Genomic DNA, 21,877 nt, shown 5'->3' on the forward strand with positions numbered 1-21,877 from the left:
TGCTAGTAACTTCATCGACAGGGGTCAGTGGGGTTTTGAAAATTAAACAAGGTACCAGTTTGGTCTGGAACGGCTCTGTGAGCATGATGTTGACATGCTCACCTGAGCAGACTCTCAGTTCTGATGACTTGGACTCTTGTGCTCTGTAGACCCGTCTAAGGCACCGTGACCGAGACCATGTCCTCACGCTCTAGAAATTTTCTCTCGAACATTCTGATGGGCTGTATCTCATTAAATTTTTGGCATAAATTGCTCTGATGGCCGACCCTAATCTGTGACAACATTCTCATTTGTTTTACATTTTTATAAGTCCTACCCTTTAGTTTTATATTATTAAAGCTTGATGGTGGAACCATTCAATGAGGAAAGACAAGTGGCAGCCACCTCACCATTGTTTCAAGTCCTTTTTGCCACGCAGAGGTCCTGTTTTTAGAGCTGATCCTGAGGCTCACATGGAAGTAAGAGCCCCCCTGTGCTGGGAGGAAGCTCCCGGTGACGGCACCTGACCTGGGCTGGGCTGGGGCAGCACAGCTCTGCTGGTTGCAGGGCCTCTGCCTAGTGCTTGGGGTTTGATAACTCCGCCTTTGTTGAGTTATCCAGTAGAAGACCACTGTCCTGTGAGATCAGTACATTCCCCTGGAATTACCTCTTAATTAACTTTTCTGGTACTTAATCATCATAAGCCTTATTTAATATCTAGGTAGTGTGGGAAAGTGCCGATGGGATTTCTTGTATGAGCAATAAGATAAGGTCTTTGGAAACTGTTGAATCAATTCTCATTAATGTTGATTTATAGGACTGAGGGTTTACCAGCTGTCTGCTAGCTGGCAGGTTAGCAAGTAGATGGGCTTTGTAGAGACCCTCAAATGTAATGGACTCTAGACCCTGGCCGTTTCAGCATGTCCTAAATTTGTGAAGCTTTATAGCAACAGTGTGTGTTTTGTGTTTTCGGGAAAATACAGAGGCACCAGGATGGGTTAGGACATAAACCAGGGCCCATCCGACTATTCACACTCCCATTCTAACCAGTCTGGCAAGACCACACAAAAAAGAAATTGGGGACAGGAACTTGAAAGGACCATGTAGTGTGCTTTGGAACTATTGAAAATTATGCTGTAGTTACATGACTGGGTGGGAATATAAATTATTTCCTTTATGGAGAGCCATGTGGCTATAGCTATCAAAATTACAAATGTGTACAGCCTATTGCTTAGCGATTTCATTATCTCTAAGAATTATCTGACAAATAAACTTCATTTGAAACGAAATGTGTTTGAGGTTATAACTGTAACAGTGTTTAAATTATACACCAATAAGTTATTGGGAACATATAGTCCACTTGGGCTATATGAGGAAGAATGAGGAAGCACTCAATACTGTTGTGCAAAGACCTCCAAGATGTGTTACAAATAAGGTTCGGGACAATGGGATGATACCATTTTATTAAAAAGGGACGAAAATTAAATTTATATATATGTGTATGTGTGTGTATATATATACATACACACACACATATACATATATACACATAAAGAGAGAGGGGGAGGAGGAGGAAGGGAGAGAGATTCTGTATATGCATGAAGTATCTCTGGAAGGATACATACATGTGAATCATATAGCTTAGACTGTGGGGAGGAATTGAGTAACTAAAAGACAGAATTAAGGGGGAGACCTTTCGTTGTCAATTGAACCATGTCATTATAAAACCTAAGAGAATCATTTGTAAATGGAGCCTAAAAAACATTCCTAAGTGTCTTAACTGCTTGTGTGTTATTGTTGGATGAATACTAAGGGTTCAGCAAAAGTTTATATCCTTTTCCCTAGACTTTACCGTAAAATAATGCGGTTGTACATACACTTAGAAGACGTACTGTTTGGTCGAGTGTCTATTTTTTCTTTTAAACAGGAAGAGAGAGGTGCTCATTTTTAAATGGACTGTCCGTCACTGTGTGACCCTGAACTTTTAATGTGTTGTTGCTGCTTCTTGCAACCCCGGGTCGCCACGGAAGGGTTATCGGGCAAGCTTGCCCTCCTACAGCTCCTCACAGAATGTGGGAACCACACAGAGCAGAGGCCAGCAGGCCCTGAACACCTGCTCAGGCTTAACTACAAATGGGGATGTCTGATGTCTGTGACCCCACAAATAAGACATAATGGAAATAATGGCATTGTGTAATCTACGGAGGATATATTCCCTCTTGGCCCCTTCTCCCCCCCGCCAAAAAAAATTCCATGAAACACTTAAGAATTTAGTCATATTAGGCCAACATAGCTCTTAAAACTTATTAAGCTATTTAAATGGTAACTTTTCTTTCTTGGATCACAAAGAACTAGAACTTACTCACAAAAGTGTGAACAGAAGACGTTCTCCCCTGAATAACTCTGCAGTTACACACTCACTGTTTAGAAAGTGTTAGAGGCAGTGTTCTGTGACATGCAGCCAGGTCTAGAGAAGGAAGAGTCTTGCATTTCAATTTTTTCATCATTAAACAAGTAAGCATAGATAGAATTAAACTAGAAATTAAGCAGAGCAGGGGGGGGGGGGGGGGGGGAATGAGTAAGAAAAGTAAACAGTGTAATAAGAGGAAGGGATGGTAAAAATAAACGCAGAAATTAATGTTCAGAAAGCCAAAGGAAAGGGTAGAATTAGCAAATTAAAATCTAGCTAGCCTGTTTGCTTTTTAAAAAAAGAATAAAATACCCCCCAAAATATTTGACAAAAATATTCAAAGAAAGAAAGAGAAAAGAACAATTATACTAGTAGACCATCAGAAATGAGAAGGGGAATGTCAGCCCAGGTGCAAAGGAGATAAAACGTACAAGAGAAACTCCTCTAAATCTTGGGGACTCAAATGTGGTCCACAGACCAGCAGCAGTTTCAATCTGGGAGCATTACTAGAAATTGATGCTCTCAGGCCCCACCCCAGACCCCCTGAGTCAGAATCCGCATTTTACAAGATCCCCAGGTGATTCACATGTACTTTAAAGTTTGGGTGACATTGCTCTAAATCAGTGATTCTCAATCTTGGTGACATACAATGATCACTTTCAGAGCTATAAAAAAATACTCCCTGGGATTCTGACTTCACTGGCCTACGCATCGGGATTTTTCGGACTTGCCCAGAGTTGAGAATCAATGCTCTAAATTATTCTATGCAAATAAATGTTAAACATTTCAATATAGCCCTAGACAATTTGGCTCAGTAGCATCAGCCTGAAGGGTCCCAGGTTTGATTCCAGTCCAGGGCACGTGCCCAGGTTGCAGGCTCGAACCCCAGTTGGGGGCGTGCTGGAGACAGCCGATCAATGATTCTCTCTCATCATTGATGTTTCTATTTCTCTCTCCCTCTCCCTTCCTCTCTGAAATCAATAAAAACATATTTGAAAAAAGACTGAGGTTTGTGATCACTTCATAACTTATCACTGTGTTGTACACCTGAAACTAATATAATATTGTGTGTTGATTGTAATTGAAAAAAAAATTTTTTTAAAGACTGAGGTTTGGAGCTCAGTGCCTTAGGAGGAAGATGGTGCCGTGACCAAACCATGGGCTGTTGTGGGAGGACAGATTTACGGAGGAGGGGAGCTGATGCGGACTTGCCATCTGGTTCTAACACGCAAGGCCCAACACGTGGCCTCATTTCTATCACTCGGACTTTTTCACTCCACCCAACTGAACGGCAAGACTTTCCACAAGGGCGTATCAACTACAGGAGTCAGAAGACCCCACCTCCCAGGGCCTCAGTTCCCCCTCTATGACATGAGGAGGAGGATGCTGGGCCAGATGATCCCACCCCCAGCTGGACGGTCACTTTTGCACCAGGTCTCCCACGGGAGGGGAGCTTTCTCACAGAAGACTGCAGAGGGATGACTGCTGTTCTCCCAAGAACTGTTCCCAGTACCCTGGTTATGTTCCAATAGTACCAGCCGACAGGAAAACTACAGCCAGGAGCAAGCTCAGGAGCCACTGTCATCACAACCCCACCCCTTCTACAGCTAATGATTGACAGGGCGAGCAGCCCAAACCAAACCTTGCTTGAGAGTATGAACAGTCACATGTCTTAACTGACACTGCGATGCCCAGCACTAAGGCTGGCAAGCCTTTCGACAAAGGGAAGGGTGTTCTTCTTGAACACACGTAAGCGTGTGTGGACGTGACATAGAGACTTCTGAGCTCCGAGCTGGCAGCAAGGAACATTCTCGGGAAACCTGTTCTCACTTGTCTACATACGGCTCATGGCACCCAAGAGGCAACAGAGGCATCTCACCTAAGCCGTTCTTCTTCTTTCTTCCGAAGATTGAAGTCTCGCTGGACCACCTGGAGGACATGCTCGGTTTCATCATCTGTCAGACTGGACAGGTCCAGCTTCCTCCCCATGATTCAGTGCCAAATGCAGCCGAGAAAACAAGACCTGGGAAAACCAAGGAGAGACCACAAACTGAGGGGAAGATAAAAACGATCGATGGGTAAAGTCTACCAAGTTTGTGATTAAACAAAATTAAATGCAGTGTTTATATTAGGTAGTATAAGGTAGTATCTTGCTGCGCTCTCATACTCGGCAAACATTTACTGATGACTTCAGCGAGCCTGCAGAGAAAAGGAAATGGCCATCTGCTGGTTTCACTCATCCTGATTTAATTAGAAATAAACAAGTTATTCCACTCAACAAAGTGAGGATACATGAGACCTGGTGTGGATTTCTATGAAAGTAATATCCCCAAAATTTAAATTTTATGGTTTGAAGTTTTACACTCTAAGTACCGTGTGTGATTGCAATATAAAATAAACTATAATACTTAGAAAATGTCCTATTTACACTGTATATCCTTGAACTTTTCATCACATGACTATAAAATATAAACTAGAAATCAATAAACTCTCTTCTGCAAAAGGAAAAATATGTATATATATACTAAAATCTTATTTAGCCATTTTCCAGCAGTAGAAAAGACAGTATTTCAAAGAAACACCTACCAGCAGTGCATAGCTAATAATTACGGAAACTACATATCTAATGAACGGCTGCATCCAGGGATGAAATCAAATAAGCAATTCTAGCAAATAGCCCAGAACTGAAGGCCAGCATAAACAGAAACGCAAACATCTTCAGCAAAATATTAGTGGACCAATTCAGCAAGATTTCAAAAGAATTATTATATCCCATGACCAAGTGGGCTTTATCTAAGTGATGCAAGGTTGGTTTAACATGTAAAAATCAATTGTGTCATTCAGCACATTGACAGAATAAAAGGGGAAACTAATATAATCATTTCAAGAGATGCAGAAAAAGCATTTGACAAAATTCAATACCCGTTCATGACAGAAATCCTATGCAAACATAAACTAAAGGAAACTTCCTCAATCATATAAAGGTCATTACAAAAAATAAAAACAATGAAAAACTACAATTGACATCATACACAATGATAAAAGACTGAACGCTTTCCCCTAAGATCAGGAAAAAGGAGAGAATGTCTACTCTCATGGCCTCTACTCAATACTGGATGTTTTTACTTTAAAACTACATTAATCAAGACCGAGGGGTACTGGCATGTAGGTGGGTGTATGGGTTTGCTAGGGCTGTTATAACAGAGTACCACAGGCTTAGGTGGCTGGAACAAGAGACATTTATTTTCTCACAGTTCCGAAGGCCAGACGTGTTAGAGCAAGATGCTGGCAGAATTCATTTCTTGTGAGGTTTTTCTCCTTGGCTTACAGCTATCTGTCTCCCCCCTGTGTCCTCATCGGTTCTTCTCTCTATACATGTCTGTGTCTAAATATCTCTTTTTAGGGGTCTCAGTCATATTGAATTAGTGTCAACCCTAACAACCTCATTTAAACTGAATTGTCCCTTAAATATCCTATCTCCAGGTACAGTCTCAATCTGAAGTAGGGTTAGGACTTTAACATACGAATTTTGGGGGGTGATCTAACCCGGCCCATAGCATCCATGTTTTGCCCCCCCAAATCCATATCCTTTTCACATGCAAAATATATTCACTCGTCCCAAGAGCCACCAAAGTCTTAACCTATTCCAGCATCAATTCAAAGTCCAAGATCTCATCTAAATATCATCTAAATTAAGTATATGTGAGACTTGAGCTATGATTCATTCAAGAAAAATTCTTTTCTAGTGATAAGGTACATTTCTAATGAAACCAGATAAGACGTTATCTGCTTCCAAAATAACAATAGGTGGGACAGCCAATGGACAGGTACTCCCATTCTAGAGGGGAGACATTGGAAAGAAGAAAGGGGTACTGGGTCTCAAGCAAGTCTGAAAGCAGCGCAAATCCTCTTTGGCTCCAATCCTCCTTGTGCCCACCAGGTGGCCCTGCCTTCTGAGCCCACGAGGGTGGCTGCCCCGCCCTTGGCCCTGGGTGCAGCCACAGTGCTTGGCCTGCTGAAATCTATGAGATGGCCCCCCCCTCTATAACTGAGGAGGAGAGCTCCACCCACCCAGACCATGGGGACAGTGGCAGCCCTGCAGACCTCTGAATTGCCTGTTGGACCATTCTTCTCTTTTCTTGAAAAAAGAACACGTTTGTAGTTGGATGGCTCTATGGGCTCATCTTGTAGAATCTCAGAAGTCCAACAGCCTGCCTTCACTTCATCCTGTGTCTGTTGAGTCTAAGCTGGCAGTGTTTCTGTTCATACAAGTTCTCAAAAGCTTTGCTGGCATCCAATGCAATTCACGGGGGCCAAGCCACCAGACCAGAGGGTCCTCTGAGCATCTTTCCTGGATACTGAATCTCCATCCCTGGTTTTTGCTGAAACAGTCGATTGGATCCCTCAGTCATCCGTGTCATCCCTTTAACAAGTTGGATCAACCGAAGGACTTGTATACATGTATATAAGCAAGTTGGTTGTCCAGCTACACCTGATGTTCTCATTTTTGCAACATGGACAGACTAAGAACTTTCCAAATCTGCATGTTCTGGTTGCTTTTGCTGAACAACTGCTTCTTCAATTTATCTCTCTGCTCTCACATTTAACTATAAGCAGCAAGGAGAAACCAGACCATGTCTTCAACACTTTACTTAGAAATCTCTTCAGCCAAACATCCAATTTCATCTCTCACAAGTTCTACCGTCCACGAAACACTATACACAATTCAGCCAAGCTCTTTGCCACTTTATTCAAGGACTGCCTTTCCTCCAGATTCCAATAACATGTTCCTCATTTCTGAGATCTCACCAGACCCAGCTTTAACATTCACATTTCTACCAACATTCTGTGCGTGATGATGTATGTTTTCTCTAAGTTGATAGACCCTTTCTCTACAGCTCTCCTTTTCTTCCTCAGCCTCAGCACAATCACCTTTACCATCCATATTTCTATTTATAGGTCCTTCAAGGGTGTGTAGGCTTTTTCTGGCATGTACCTCAAAGCTATCCAGCCTCTACCCGTTACCCAGGTCCAAAGTCACTTTCACATCATTGTACAAAGGAAACAAAAATGGCCAGCACCCAATGTGTAATTTCATTGGTAGTTACACAACTGCAAATTAAAACCTCATTTCACACCCACCAAAAGAAAACGTCTTCATCAAGTGTTGACAGGGGGCAGGACAACGGCAGTGTTCAGATAGTGGGCACAAATTGGTACAATCTATAATAATAAAAGTGTAATATGCTAATTAGACTGGGCATCCTTCCAGACGACCTTCCAGACAAAGCCAGGGCTGCGAGGGAAGCCTGGGTCCCAGGTGCCTACCAGCGGCCGGAGGGAAGCCTGGGTCCCAGGTGCCAGAGGGAAGCCAGTGCCAGCAGCTGGCCTACTCTTGCATGAATTTCGTGCATTGGGCCTCTAGTGTCTTCATAACACAATTAGGTGTCATTTTCAAAGTTGAAGATGCATGTGCCCTATGAGCGAGCATTTCTGCCACATCTAGGAATATTCTTCAGACATACTCTTGCCAAAGATATGCACCAATTGGGTGGAATCATATGAAATTTCTAAGTTTGTACTATTTTCACCTGTAAAAATGGCTATTTTACACTCTTCAACCTAACACAAGAGTATTAATAGCAGTCACATTCAAAATAGCACAAAATAAATCAAAACATCATGAATAAAACCTAGAAATGACCTCAAACATCCATAAACAGGAGGAAGGATAAACAAATAGTGTATATTTGTCTCATACAATGGAATACTCTAATGCAGTGAAAAAGAACATATTGTAAGTTTATTCATCATCAGGAATGAGTCTTAAAAACCTAATGTTGAGACAGAGAAGCACACCACATGTGCCTGCACGTACAGTATGCATACAGTATGATTCCTTTTATAGGAAGCTCAAAAGCAATACAAAGACAAAAATATATATTTTTTAAGAATAAAAGTGGTAACTATAAAGAACAAAATGGGACCTCAGAGAGGAGCGGATTTGGTTGGAGATAATTATGTAGGGGTTTCAGAGCTATCAGTGAAGTCCTATCTCATTAGCGAGACAGTGGTACAGTAGCTGCTACTTACTATTATTAATATCATTATTAAATGTTTCAAGTTACATGCACTTTTGTCTGTATCTTTCACAAGCATATAAAGTAAAATAAACATAACACTAAACAAAAGTCATCTAATTTCATTATAATTAAAGCAAATGTTTGACATCAGGTGTCCTAAAGGAGACATGATAACTAAAGCAAAAACTTGAAATGTTGTTCAAGGAATATATGATTATAATAAAAATGATGATAATGATTTTAACCATTATTTGTTGAACACCTGCTATGTTCCAGATGCTTTAGCTTTTCATATATATACTAGAGGCCGGATGCACGAAACTCGTGCATAGGTAGGACCCCTAGGCCTGGCCAGCAATCAGGGCCAATCTGCAGGGGAATGTCCCTTCCCCACCCCTCTTGGCTGGCCTGGGGCCTGTGGGCTGGGGGCAGCTCCTGTGTTGAGCATCTGCTCCCTGGTGGTCAGTGCATGTCATAGCACTGGTCATTTTGCTGTTCAGTCAATCTGCATATTAGGCTTTTATTATATAGGATACTAGAGGCCCGGTGCACAAAATTCATGCACTCAAGGGGTGCCCCTCAGCCCAGCCTGCACCCTCTCTCAGTCCAGGAGCCCTCAGGGGAAGTCTGACTGACAGCTTAAACCCGCTCCCCCTGTCCTCCCTCCCCCGCTCCCCCTGGCAGTCAGACATCCTTAGCGCTGCCACGGAGGCGGGAGAGGCTCCCACCACTGCCATTGTGCTTGCCAATCGTGAGCCCAGCTTCTGGCTGAGCAGCACTGCCCACTCACAATCAGGGCTGGGGAAGGGAGGGACGTGGGAGGTTGGCCAGCTGGGTACCCCGGGAGGGCTTGACGCATGTCCGGCCCATCTCACTCAGTTCTGATTGGCCAGACTCCAGCAGCAAGCTAACCTACTGGGCAGAGTGTCTGCCCCCGGTGGTCAGTGCACATCATAGCAACTGATTGACTGATCGACTGCCCCCTGGTGGTCAGTGCACGTCATAGTGAGCGGTTGAGTGGCCTTAGCATATCATTAGCATATTACACTTTGATTGGTTGAACACCAGACTAAGAGACACTTAGTACATTAAGCTTTTATTATATAGGACAACATTTAATATTCTTAACTCCCACAAAATCCTATAGGCAATCACTACCTGTGCCACCTCATACATATGAGAAAATGCAGGCTCATAGTTACATCTTTTACTAAAACAAATGAAAAACGACAGGCAGGGTCTGACAGTGCCTCGGTCTGGCTCCGGGGCCACACATTCACTCCAACATTGTCAAATTTGAGGCCCACGGGTCCCTGCCCTCTCTTTCTAGCGTGTGACAGCTAAGAACAGGAGATCCCAGTATTTGGCTGCTAATTGGACGAAGGTGATCTGCCATTATAATCTCCACATAATGGCAATAGTTATAGAGGACAGAACAGTCTCAGTCCTTAAAAGTCTTTTGTTAAGTAATTAAAAACCTCATGACTGTATGATGCAAACTAATCTCAAGATTTAACCAACAAATCACAACAAAAATTTCAACTATTAAAAATTTTTAATTAATGCTATTTGTCAAAAGCAAATCTTCGGTCCACTTTGCCCAAGTGATGTGGGGGGTGGGAGGGCAATGGAAACTAAAGAGAAAATAAACAAATGGGACTACATCAAAATAAAAAGCTTTTGCACAGCAAAAGAAACCACCAACAAAACACCAAGAAAGCCTACTGCATGGGAGAACATAGGCACCTACTGGTCCTTTAAGTCAGACCCCACCACGGGCTGCAAAGGTAAGAGGGAAGCTTCATAAATTACCATCTTGTAGTCTCGGAAGGTTAGAAAGAAACAGATGGGAGGGCACCGTGAAAATGCAGGCTGAGTTCTTCCTTTAAAACACTCTGTTAAGGGTAATAATGGCACTTTGGAGTTTCTCAGGAGGTGGCACGTCTGTCTCCTTCACTTTACTTCACTGGTGTTTGGCTTCTGAAAACTCTAAATGAGATTCTGAGATTCCCAGTTAGTAAGACTGAAGTGGCAGCTTTGATCATATCAAATCTAAGAAGAACCTGAGCCCAAGAGAGAGAAATGGTTTCTGTAAAAAAAAATACATACAGTGGCTCTAAATGGACAAGTCAGAGAGCAACGAGAAAATTTTTTGGGGGGGAAATGGTGAAAGCTTCTTCCCTTTTCTGAAATAAACACAATTAGATTCCCTGAGCGACAAGAGAAATAGCATCTTCAGAGCTGGAGGAGCCTTAATGCCCGTGAGTCAGAGGTCACTGGGGTGTGATTTTCTTTCACTGAAAGAGGACCCACTGCAAGCCCAGGGGGAGGAGTGATTTTCCGGACACACACACAGGCTCAGCTGCTCCTGACTTCCACGCCAGTGCGCCTGCCTCTGCATGGCTCCACTGTATACCCAACGAAGATGGCAGCAGAGAGAACACATTTTAAAAGCAACTAATGAGAAAATTAATACAACGTTAAGATTTAATTATATCCCCATGTCCCTAATGTGTGCTTCCCAGGTTACTGCTCCCACAAGCGGTCTGAGAAAGGGGAGCTCCGCAATTGAATGAATTTGAGGAATGCTGCCAACTAGACTGCTCTCTCGGGGACGCACAATATGCATAGAAGCTTATCAGAGCCTTTGAGACGTCTGTCACTGAAGAACCAGTTTGATTTTGTTGAACCCTGCATTTCCCAAATGAATTTCTCTTCAGATACCTCGTTCCTTGATAACAGCTACCTCTTCACATCCAAAAAAAAAAAAAAATGACTATATCTGGGAAATACTGCAGTAAGTCCATCCCATGATGACAAACCCCAGCAGTTACTCTAATATGATTACTGAACTGATTTAGGTGTGTTTTAATGTGATTATCACAAGCTACCGAGTTAGATGACATTTAGAAGATGATGACTTCAAAAATGAAACCAAATGTATACAACTTTAAAGTTAGAAGACCAAAACAAAGGTAGAATGGTCCACACTATTCCTGATTAGAATAACTAACATGAGGAAGGATATGGACACTTTTTCAGGACACGGGTTAGCACAAACCTTGCAAATGAACAAAAGCCAGAATTCTAAGAATATTAAATCCATATATGAAGGTTCATCATGAAAGGTCAATGTCTACACAAGAGACTTTCTGGAAAGGTACCTAGAACAGAAAGATCAAGGACAAAAGACTGAATGGGATATTTACAGATCCAGTGTGTGTGTGTGTGTGTGTGTGTGTGTGTGTGTGTGTGTTGGTGATGGTGATGGTGATGATGATGCACCTAATGTAGAGAGAAGAGTAAAAAGATTAACTTGGAACATCCGAAGTCCTAAAAGTGATAAAGGATAAATACTTCTGAGGCTTCCCTCTTTGGCCATGGCTAGATCTGAAGAGAAATGTCTTATTCCTACAAAGGAATCTGAATATTGGGACTCTCCTACTTAAGGCACTTGGTATGGGGTTGTGGGGGGGAGGGTGGAAGGCACTTGGCCTGGGAAGAAAACACACACATATGAAATATGCTTTCACTGTGACTTTTCTTTGGAGCAAGGGGTGCTCACTAACCTTCACCTTCACCTTCAAGGGTGTTTCACAGGAATGGCGTAGAGCAGATGTGGTTACACCACTGGGCACAGCTGATTGGACCAATACTAAATGTCACAGTCACTCTCCCGGGAATGCTATTAACATTCAGCTTGCTGATCTTGGTGGCCTGCTGCAACACTACCTGAGAATGCCACCAAATACCCTTTCATCTCTGCCATAAATTTTCCACTTCGCTTTTCGCTCTTTTTATCACTTCCGTTTCTTTAACTCACTAGCAAATGGTCCTTGACTCCCGAATCTATGTTCCTAACCTGTTCACCATCCTACCCTGCTACTCAGAGGGTCACTAGAAGAAGCAATCGCACTGACCAAATCTTTCCCCCCATGTGTATGAAACACTTTTTTAAAGAACAGTCCAAAGTCCATGCTGTTTTCAAATTTGAACTTGAATCACAAACCCACATTTAAAAAAAAAAAATTAAAGTGACTGACATTCCAACTTGCAAACAGTTTTATACACTTGAAGCCGTTGGCTAACCCACAGGATCTAACATAATTGGCACATATTCAAGCATACGCCCTAGAATTTCCCTCCATAGGGCTTCTCAGCGTACATTCTGCCTTCCCCAAAGTTATCGGCTTCTTGGATTAGATGAACTCTCACTGGCTTCCAGCGCAGTTGGTAGCTACAGAGCACTTGGAGGTCCCCAGGGCATGTGTCCTTAAATCCCAGTAAATCTCCAGCAGGTCTGACAGCCCACCTACACAAGAAAGGAGGCTGGAGATAATAAAATCTTCAGCTAGAATATCAGCATTATCATTTCTTTGGCAGGAATCAAGATCAGAAAACCCGAAGACATGACATTGTTCATTTCACACTAAAAGACCTACCCGTCAGTATATCACCCAATTACCGTATCAGCTTCTGCTGAGACCCACAGAAACGCCCGTTATCACATTCCCCTAGTGCTCAGGGAGCTCATACAGGTTTCTGTGGGAAATAAGCTTATAAATAAAAGCTGGAATTTGGAATTTTCAGTGGAAAATATGCATGTTAACTAGGAGTAAGGCAGACAAAAAACACTGGTTTTTTTCAACTACTTAGAATTTGCATTCGAGTTTATGTTTTAGTTTCTTTTGTCTTCCTTCATTTATAGGATTTAGAAAAAAGACATGAATACTGGTGAGAATGCACTTTTAAATTAGTATTTCTAAAAATGGAGAGGAAATTAAAAACTATAACAAAAAGCTTTACCAACCTTACAGCAGTCCTACAGCCAGGAGGAAACACCTCTTGTGAAACTGGGGCTTAGCTCAGGCTAAATGAAAACATCAGTCTTATCTGCATCATTTGAGAATTCTGTGCCATGTCAGCTATTAACTTAGAAAGGAATTATGATGCCTGATGCAACCTGATCCAACCCTTCCTGGCATCCATATCCCTGCACGTTATTCAGTCTGTGCCAGGTGTCCCCTTCCTCCCTCTCAGGACAAAGTAAAGGTAGCAGGAAGAACTGAACTTTGCTAAAGAGGATTTCTGGGAACAGGAAAAGACAATACTTCCTGGCTTGAGATCCTAAGCCCTTTCTATCTGAGTGACAGGGGTTAGCTCTCCAGCAGTGCCCCCTGGGCATGGCGATACCCAGTTATGCAAAAACACCTGCAGTCCCCCCAAGAACTGTATGCTTTAGGTCTCCCTTCTAGTCATGTCACTTACACAGTTTCCCCAAATCAGGATCCATCTCTACTCTAGAAAGGCTTCCCTGACCAGGCTAGGTGCCCCCATTTTCTATTGCCCACCCCTCTGCTTTGGCACATCCCATGCTGCTAGCCCCCCAGCATCATCATTCATTCCAATCTACCTAAAAGGCTCACACATTATCTAACCCAGCGTTCGCCAATCAGTGGTCCGCGAGGTCTGAATGGTTGGTGACCGCTGATTCTACCCCACATCTTAGATTATATATATATCATCTTTACTTCTAAAAACAAATGTCAGTTTCATATCATATCCACTTGGTGGGCTTACACGAAGGAATGTGAAGCAGATTTGTTTAATGTCCCAATAAACAAGTCTTTACTTCCCAGGAAATGATTTTCAAGCTTTTTAGTAACAGATATGACTTGGTTTGAAAAGGTCAGCTCCACTGAGCTCAGAGCCAGCAGCTTTGTCAAACCAGCATCAAGACTAGAGGATACTCAGCGCATGTCAAGAATATAAATAACTCCTGCACATCAAATGCAAGCCTGATAGGTGGAAGTTGCAAAGAAAGATTCATCCAAAAAGAATTACTACCCTAAGTGCCAAATGAGAACCTTAAATGCAACATAGTAAATGCCACACATCATATAAACGAGGAATTTTCCTTATGTTACAGAGTCCATAAATATTCATTTGTTCTACAAACATCTGGAAGTGTATTACACATATTCATCTATAAAAGGAAAAAATATTGACCACCGTTCTCCGTGAGCATCATAATTTAGTAAGGGAGACTTGCAAGTCAATAAATGATCTCATACAGAGAGTGAGCCATGAGCCATGAGCCATGTCAATCTGGGAAGTGCACAGGGCTCAACAAGTTGGGAGTACAAGGAACAGAATGGGGCCCAGAAAAGGCAACAGAAAGAATTACTAGATGGAGATAACAAGATGTTGATCAAAAGATTTCAAAGGAAATCCTGGGGAATAAGATGTCCATAGGAAGCTTTAAAAAGCTCCAGTATATTCTTGGGAACCTACAAGGCCACATGCATGTACAGGGCTGTGTGCCTAGAGAGCTGTGCATACTGGTATGCTCAGGAAAGAGCTAAAAAGACTCTAATCTCTTGTGTGTAGATGAACCTCCAGGCACTGAGCAAACAAGAAGGAAAGGCTAAGACAGAGTGTAAATTGACTGCCAGAGCATTGCAAACATACTCCAACACAAACACAGAGTCCCTTTGGCAAAGGCTGGGAGACTTACTGATTCGGGGGATTAAAGAAATCTATGTCCAATCAGCTGACCACTAAGCTAACCAAGCAGAACTTCAGTGGCCACACATGACAAAGAATAATGAACTTACATAATGAATCCAGAAAAGTCAATAAATAAACAGAAACAACCCAGGAGAAGGTGAGATCTGACTTTCAGAGTTATCATGTTATATTATTTGAAATGTTGTTTTCATTTAAAAAAAAAAACCCGCTATGATATGTAAAGAAACTGAAAAAATGACTCACACCTAGGAATAAAAGTGGTCAACAGAAACTGTCCCTGAGAAAGGCCATGTAGTGGACTTACTGAACAAAGACTTTAAATTGGCTATTTATAAATATGGTCAAAATACTAAAGGAAAACCATGTCTAAAGAATTAAGGGAAAGTACAAGAATGGCTTTATTAAGGAATATATGAAATATATTAAGGAATAATGAAACAGAAATTATAAAAAAAGAACCAAGTAGAAATACTAGAGTTTAAAAATGCAACTAAAATGAAAAATCACTAGAAAGACTCAACAGAATATCTCTATTGGCATAAGAAAGAATCAGGTAACTTGAAGATACGTAATGGAGGCTACAAGCTCGTGCTACTTTAGGCCAAACTTCCTCCCCCATTAAACAGGAGTCACATTATGATTTTATTTCTGGTAAATGAGAACAGTTCTGGAAGTTGAAAATTGGCTGCGAGATCTTATTATCGCCTTCCATATAAGATTTGATTGCATTTCCTACCTATTAACTAGACCATGGTGTAAACTTCCTCAGAAGGATGGTAAAGGTGGAGGAGACGCTCTGGTGGTCTCTGCTGGCAGGGTCTGGTGGCAGCAGGTCTTGGGAGATGATTTCAAATGGTAGTAGATGGCACCCAAACACACCCTAAGCGCAAAGTAGTAAAGGGAGTTAGGGGATGGCTCAGAGACTGGTTCTCAACCAAGGGCTATACTGCCTCCCAGGAGGTACATGCAGTGATGTCTGGAAAAGTTTATAGTTATCACAGCTAGGTACATGCTGCTGGCATCTAGTGGGTAGAGGTCAGGGGTTGCTGCTAAAGGTCCTGTGATGCACAACAAAGAATTATCTGACCCAAAATGTCAATAGTGCAAAGGTTAAGAAGCTATGGTCTAAACAGAAAGCTATGAAGCATGTCAGACTTTCTCTTCACCCCCAACACACCCAGGCTTGCCTAGGAATTCACAGAGAGCCTTCACTACTGTCGCTGTGCACGGAGCATGAGGAACTGCAGTCACTACAGAGACTCTGGACTGTGCCATCACTCACAGACACTGTGATGGTTAACGTTATGTATCAACCTGACTGTGCCAACGGGTGCCCAGATATTTGGCCAAACATTCTTCTGTGTGTGTCTGTGAGGGTTTCTGGATGAGATGACTAAATGAATTGGTAGACAGAATAAAGCAGATTGCTCTCCTTAATGGGGGTGGGCCTCATCCAACCAGTTGAAGGCCTGAAGACAACAAAAAGGCTGACCCTCTCCCAAATAAGAGAGAATTCTTTCTGTCTAATGTGTTCTAATTGGATAAGGACTATCCCCCGTCTCTGGACTCAAACAGAAACATCAGCTCTTCCTGGTTCTCCAGCTGCAGGTCTTGGGATCTGTCAGCCTACATAATCATGTAAGTCAATTCCTTATAATAAATACCTTTATTTTATACACAGATATGTATACACCACACACATCCTATTGGTCCTGTTTTTCTGGAGAACTCTAATGAATACAGACATATACACACATTACACATTATTGGCAAATAAATGACCTGCTTTATAAACCTTGATTACGTTTTCTGGCTTTCTCTGCAATGACGGTACTTATAAGAAACAAAAGCCCAGTATCTGTACTAGAGCTCAGTGCGTTTCTCTGCCATCTTGAATTAGAACCATGCCTTCAATCCCCTACGTCTACATTCGCTTTCTGAGGCTCTGAATACAGTGGAAACCCTGTGATGTCTCCCTGTCTGCTTCCCATCCTTTGGGTAATTTCACGTTGCTCTCCAGCACAGAGGACAGCCTAATGAACACCCGATAAAAATAATTCTTCAGCCTACTGAGAAGGTGCTCTTCAGTTTCACCTGGATAATGATGCTTTTTGCTCCCTTCGCTGTATAAAAGTCTGGTACATTTCTCCTGTCTGTAATAAAAGTGCATCAAGATAAGAGTTGGCAGCTGGCTGTATTTGAAACTAGACCACATAATTACAGTGGAGCTCATAAGACTATGAAAAAAATATACATTAAAACTCACTAATTCAGACTTCATCAATTCTGAATTTGTGATCAAACACGGTAGGCTAACATTTACTGCTGCATTTGTCCTCAAAATAAAGGAACTAAGAAAACTAAGAGTAGGTGAAAAGGGTGAATATTTACCTTCCAAAAAGAGCAAATCATTATCAGGTCCTCACTGAGAAGTATCAACTTATATGTAAACACCACAATGACAGCGTAAGCAAATAACAGCTGTAGAGCCTGGGTGTTAGACCACAAACCTCTGCTAGTCCTGCATACCTTCACTGCGTAGAGGCTGGGACAGCTTGCAATAAAGGACAGTCAGGCAGTGTGGTGAGGGCTACCTGAGGAATGCGCTGTGAGCCACTGCACCAAGGAGAGATGGGGAGCTTCCCAGGAGTGGTGATGCCCGGGCCAGGGCCCTAACGAGGGGCAAGATCGGCGAGGGGTCCAGGCTGAGGGAAGACTGCAGACAGAGGCATCCCTCAGAGATGTACTTATCACTGGACATCTGCTGCAGGTTGTGGAGGGAGGTTAGGAAGCCGAGTTCCAGAACTTGGACTTCAGCTGAGGGCCCTGGGAGCCACTGCAGGGTCCTACACTAGTGAGCAACGGAGGCCCAGCATCTGTGCTTTCCCGGGGTCACTCGGGTAGCGGAGGGGAAGATGGCGAGGTGAGCAAGGACAGAGGCAGGTGAGTGGGAGCCACTATATGGTTCATGTGAGAGATCTAAGAGAAGAAAGCAGAGAAAAGGGACTGAACCCTGCCTATTTACTCTCTGATTAAAACTCCTTCCTCCTGGAAAATGGTCAGGCAGTTCAAAGTTCAACTCTCCATGGGGCCGCTCCTTCCCTCTCCCACTTCCTTCCCAAGATGGCACGTGGCACCACAGGCAGGCTTTAGGGCTCTCGCGGCAAAGAATGCAAGCGTGACCAGTACACACGGAGCCCTTCTGGGCTGGGCTCTGCCACCAGAGGCCGGTCTGGTGCCTGGACCGTATCTATCCTCTTTATCGTTTGTCAGGAAGGGCACACCCGACTGTTGACCGTGACCCCACCTAGAACTCTCATCACCACGGCCCTTGTTCTCGTCGGCCTTCCCTCCTGGACCCCAGGCTTCAGCAGCTCCAGCTGTCCACCCAGCTGTCCAACGTTCTCTCACCAGGACAAATGGGGATCCCCAGCTCCCTGCCTTTCATGCACAGGCTGTGGGGCCCAACTTGATAGACAGCTCCCCCAACCAGTGCCCCACAGTCATTCCTGGGCCACAGTGGATGCGGCTACACAGCGTTTCCTAGACAAGACTGCAGCTTCCTCCCCGCCATGTCCCGAGGCCCCCTGTCCCTTCTGCTGAATGTTCTACCCTGCACTGTGAGGCACACACTCACACCACTTGCTATCCGACTCCAAGAGGAGAGCGAGGCCACACACTCCTGCCCTCTTTGCCTGCTCCCTGTCTCTGCTATTGGGAAGATAGGCACTCCCCCCACCCCCCCCATGCCATACTTCCTACTGAATCACAAGTTCCAGGGAAGGAAAGTTGCACAGAAGAGTGTCCAGATTTTAAAAGCACAAAATCCCTTTGAATTCCAGCGGGGCATTTCCAGACAAGTCACTCAACCTCTTTGCCGCACCCCATGGTAATAGAGTAGGCCTGCAGAGAGGAAGTCTGTGAGGGTGGACCCATGTGCAACCATGTGGTTGGGCCCTGCTGCCATGGCCATTCTGGTCAAGAGGTCAGTGTATAAGCACCAGGGAAGAGCCTGCCTGACCCACCACCCCCACTCCAGGTGCCATCTTGTTTACCTGATTACTGAGAACGTCCACACAGATATTCACATATCAGCCGTGCTCCTCTGAGCGGTCCATCATCCGCAATCCTCTTTCCCAGACCTCCTCACTGACCTCCCAATCCTGCTCTTTCCCACCCTGCCGTCCTTTCAGCTACTGCCCATGAATGGATGGAGGTCCACTCCTCCAGACTTCTCTCATTCCAGACAACATGGAACTCAATATACTGCTTGAATCCTGCCTATCAGAAGGATTACCCCTCACTACTATCCTTCAGCCAGCCCTGAGTGGGGCTGTAATGCTACAGTTGTCTACTTCCGGATGGTATTAATGATATCTCAGACAATCATCCACAAATCAGGACCGTGATTTTTTCCCTCGTACGTTGTTTGATCATCAGGAACTTCCTATGAGGACATAGGTGTGGACTGGTGGGGAGGAGACAAAGCAACAGACACAGGAGACAGAGCAGTGTGCATCATCTGCCCGTGCTGCGTGAGCTGACTTCTTCCATGCCATTTCCGCTTGACAGCAGGTGCCCAGTGGATGTGGGATGAGGAAACCAGTGCAGCACCTGGTGGCAGAGTGATTATACTAGACCCTTTTGTCATGGAGGGGGTGATGACTCCTCCTGGAATAGACACATGCAGATTTGCCTGGTGCCTGTAAGCTCCCACCTGCACCTTTATCCATCACTTACAGAATAGTTGATTCCCTGTCATGGTCTCCCCTACTGTGTTGTGACTGACCAAGGCACTAATTTCATAGCAAAAACAGTTTCACCAGGGACTCATGTTCATGGAGTCCACTAGGCTCACCAGTGTTCCGAGTCACCTGATGAGATGATCAGTTTTCTACCGCTGGACCAGATGATTTTCAAAACACCTCTCTGGTCTGACCTTTTTTCATGCTGTGGTTTCTTCAATGACTCAAGGTCCAAATGCAATAAATAGGTCTTCCTTCCTTCCTTCCTTCCTTCCTTCCTTCCTTCCTTCCTTCCTTCCTTTCTTTCTTTCTTCCTTCCTTCCTTTCTTATGAAACCTCAATATAGTGAAAGTTGAAATAAATGTTTGAACTAGACTGGAGTATACATTCTCAAAAGGAAAATCATTTCAAATAGAAGAGCTTACAATAAGATACTGTGCCCAGCTAGGCCTTTCAAACTGTGGCTATATTCAAAGATATATAAGCAACAACATTTTAGAGATCTGATCCTAGATAATATCTTACTGAATAGATAAAAAAAGAAGAGAGTGAAGTTGTGCTAGGCAATAAAAAAGAAATCTCCAATTCAGTACCATGGCAGGAGGGAAATGGTTTAATGATTTCTCACAGTAGCCTGATCCATGGCAGGCTCAGCAATACATCTCCAATCGGCGGGAGGTGCAGAAACACATACTTTAATTAACGTTAGCTACTTCCAGGATAGTTAAAGGTGTGCTACAGAATTCTACAGATAAGATTACAGAACTCTTAAGATATTGAACTGTGACTTCCTGGTTTATAGGTCAATGCTCAACCACTGAGCTATGTCGGCCTGGCAGCAAAGCAGATTTTAAAAAAGCCCATATAATTAATTGCTATTCTTATTGTGTTCATGCAAAACATCAGATTGAAACTAGACTTAATGCAGTAAATAAATTGGTCTTAATTTGGCTCTTTAATAACAATGAGGGTGATTGGGGGGAGGGGGTGTTGTTTCAATAGACTATAATCTAATGTTCTTAAATATTTTGTTACAAATCTCCAAAGTAATGTTTCATTTTTCTCTCGCCCTTTTACTTAAAATTACGAGAATTAAAATGTTCTTTTCCTTCCCCTAGGCCATTTGTCATAATTCTTGTTGTTCTGGCTTTTGTAAAACCCTTCTATCTATATAACCCCTTTACTCCTGGACACATTATCTCTTTTTCTTTCCTGCTCCTTTGTCCTGGTCAAGTAACTTGCCTGCTCCCAGATTCCCAGGCATATCCCACCTCAACCAGGTCTGTGGAGGCACCCATCACCCAGTAAGGTTTCACTCCCCTCCTCTGAGATTATGGTCAGACCACATTGTATCCTCCCGTCTTATCCCCACTAGATGGCTGAGACGTCAGATGCTAGTCCTTGAGTGCTGGGACCCCAGGCTCCGGAATTGACCCCAGGATGCTGGGCTCTCTAATTCCTAACCCCGTGGTCGGTAAATCGCAGCTCGCAAGCCACATTTGGCTCTTTGTCCCCTTCAGTGTGGCTCTTCCACAAAATACCACGTGCGGTGCGCACATTCAGTGCGACTGAAACTTCATGGCCCATGCGCAGAAGTTGGTATTTTGTGGAAGAGCCACACTGAAGGGGCCAAACAGCTGCATGTGGCTCGCGAGCTGCGGTTTGCCGAGCCGCAGTTGCCAACCCTTTTCTTCCTTCCAGATGGGGAATCAACAAACTGTACCTGATGGGAATCCCTTGGGCTGTATCTTGGCTAACTGGGTGCCATTTGACCTGCAGACATTAAAACACAAGACTAATTCTATTGCAATTCAGTCTGCCACAATGTAAGTTCTTTGATAGGGAGTCATGGCCTCTGAACAATAGCATTAATCACAACACCATCCTTCAATTGGGTCTTTTCTGCAAGTGACCGATTGCAAACCGTCAGAAATCCCTAATGCCCAGGCATTTTTTCTACTACTCCCCAATAATAACTAAGATTATAACACAGTTTGTCTCCACCAGGTTACAAGCCCTACTCGTAGTCAGGGAATACCATCTCAGGACACCATCGCCACCTCCTTCCGTGCCCAGGCCTCATGTCCCTCTGACAGAGAGTAAGTTTCTCTTGGCTCTGAAGAAAAGCA

The 21,877-nt window shown here is 43.5% G+C and overlaps 1 protein-coding gene across 3 annotated transcripts in view; it reads right to left on the bottom strand.

Moving 5' to 3' along the window:
- The window catches only part of MYRIP (myosin VIIA and Rab interacting protein), a 183,604-nt gene extending 162,069 nt beyond the window's left edge, over window positions 1-21,535 (bottom strand). The window contains exons 1-3 of one of the 3 annotated variants that reach the window (XM_006770537.2): window positions 21,472-21,535; window positions 15,740-15,883; window positions 4,269-4,412 (exon numbers count right to left, since the gene is read on the bottom strand). In XM_006770537.2, coding sequence (XP_006770600.1) covers window positions 4,269-4,378 — 110 coding nt within the window. In that variant the 5' untranslated portion in view covers window positions 4,379-4,412; window positions 15,740-15,883; window positions 21,472-21,535. Of the gene's footprint in view, window positions 1-4,268; window positions 4,413-10,284; window positions 10,466-13,282; window positions 13,332-15,739; window positions 15,884-21,471 lie in introns of those variants that run through there. The other 2 variants (XM_015568402.1, XM_015568403.1) reach the window with 2 other exon arrangements.
- Window positions 21,536-21,877: the final 342 nt, after the last annotated feature.

The sequence above is a fragment of the Myotis davidii genome, unplaced genomic scaffold (genome assembly GCF_000327345.1).
Source record: "Myotis davidii unplaced genomic scaffold, ASM32734v1 scaffold663, whole genome shotgun sequence".
NCBI classification, from domain to species: domain Eukaryota; kingdom Metazoa; phylum Chordata; class Mammalia; order Chiroptera; family Vespertilionidae; genus Myotis; species Myotis davidii.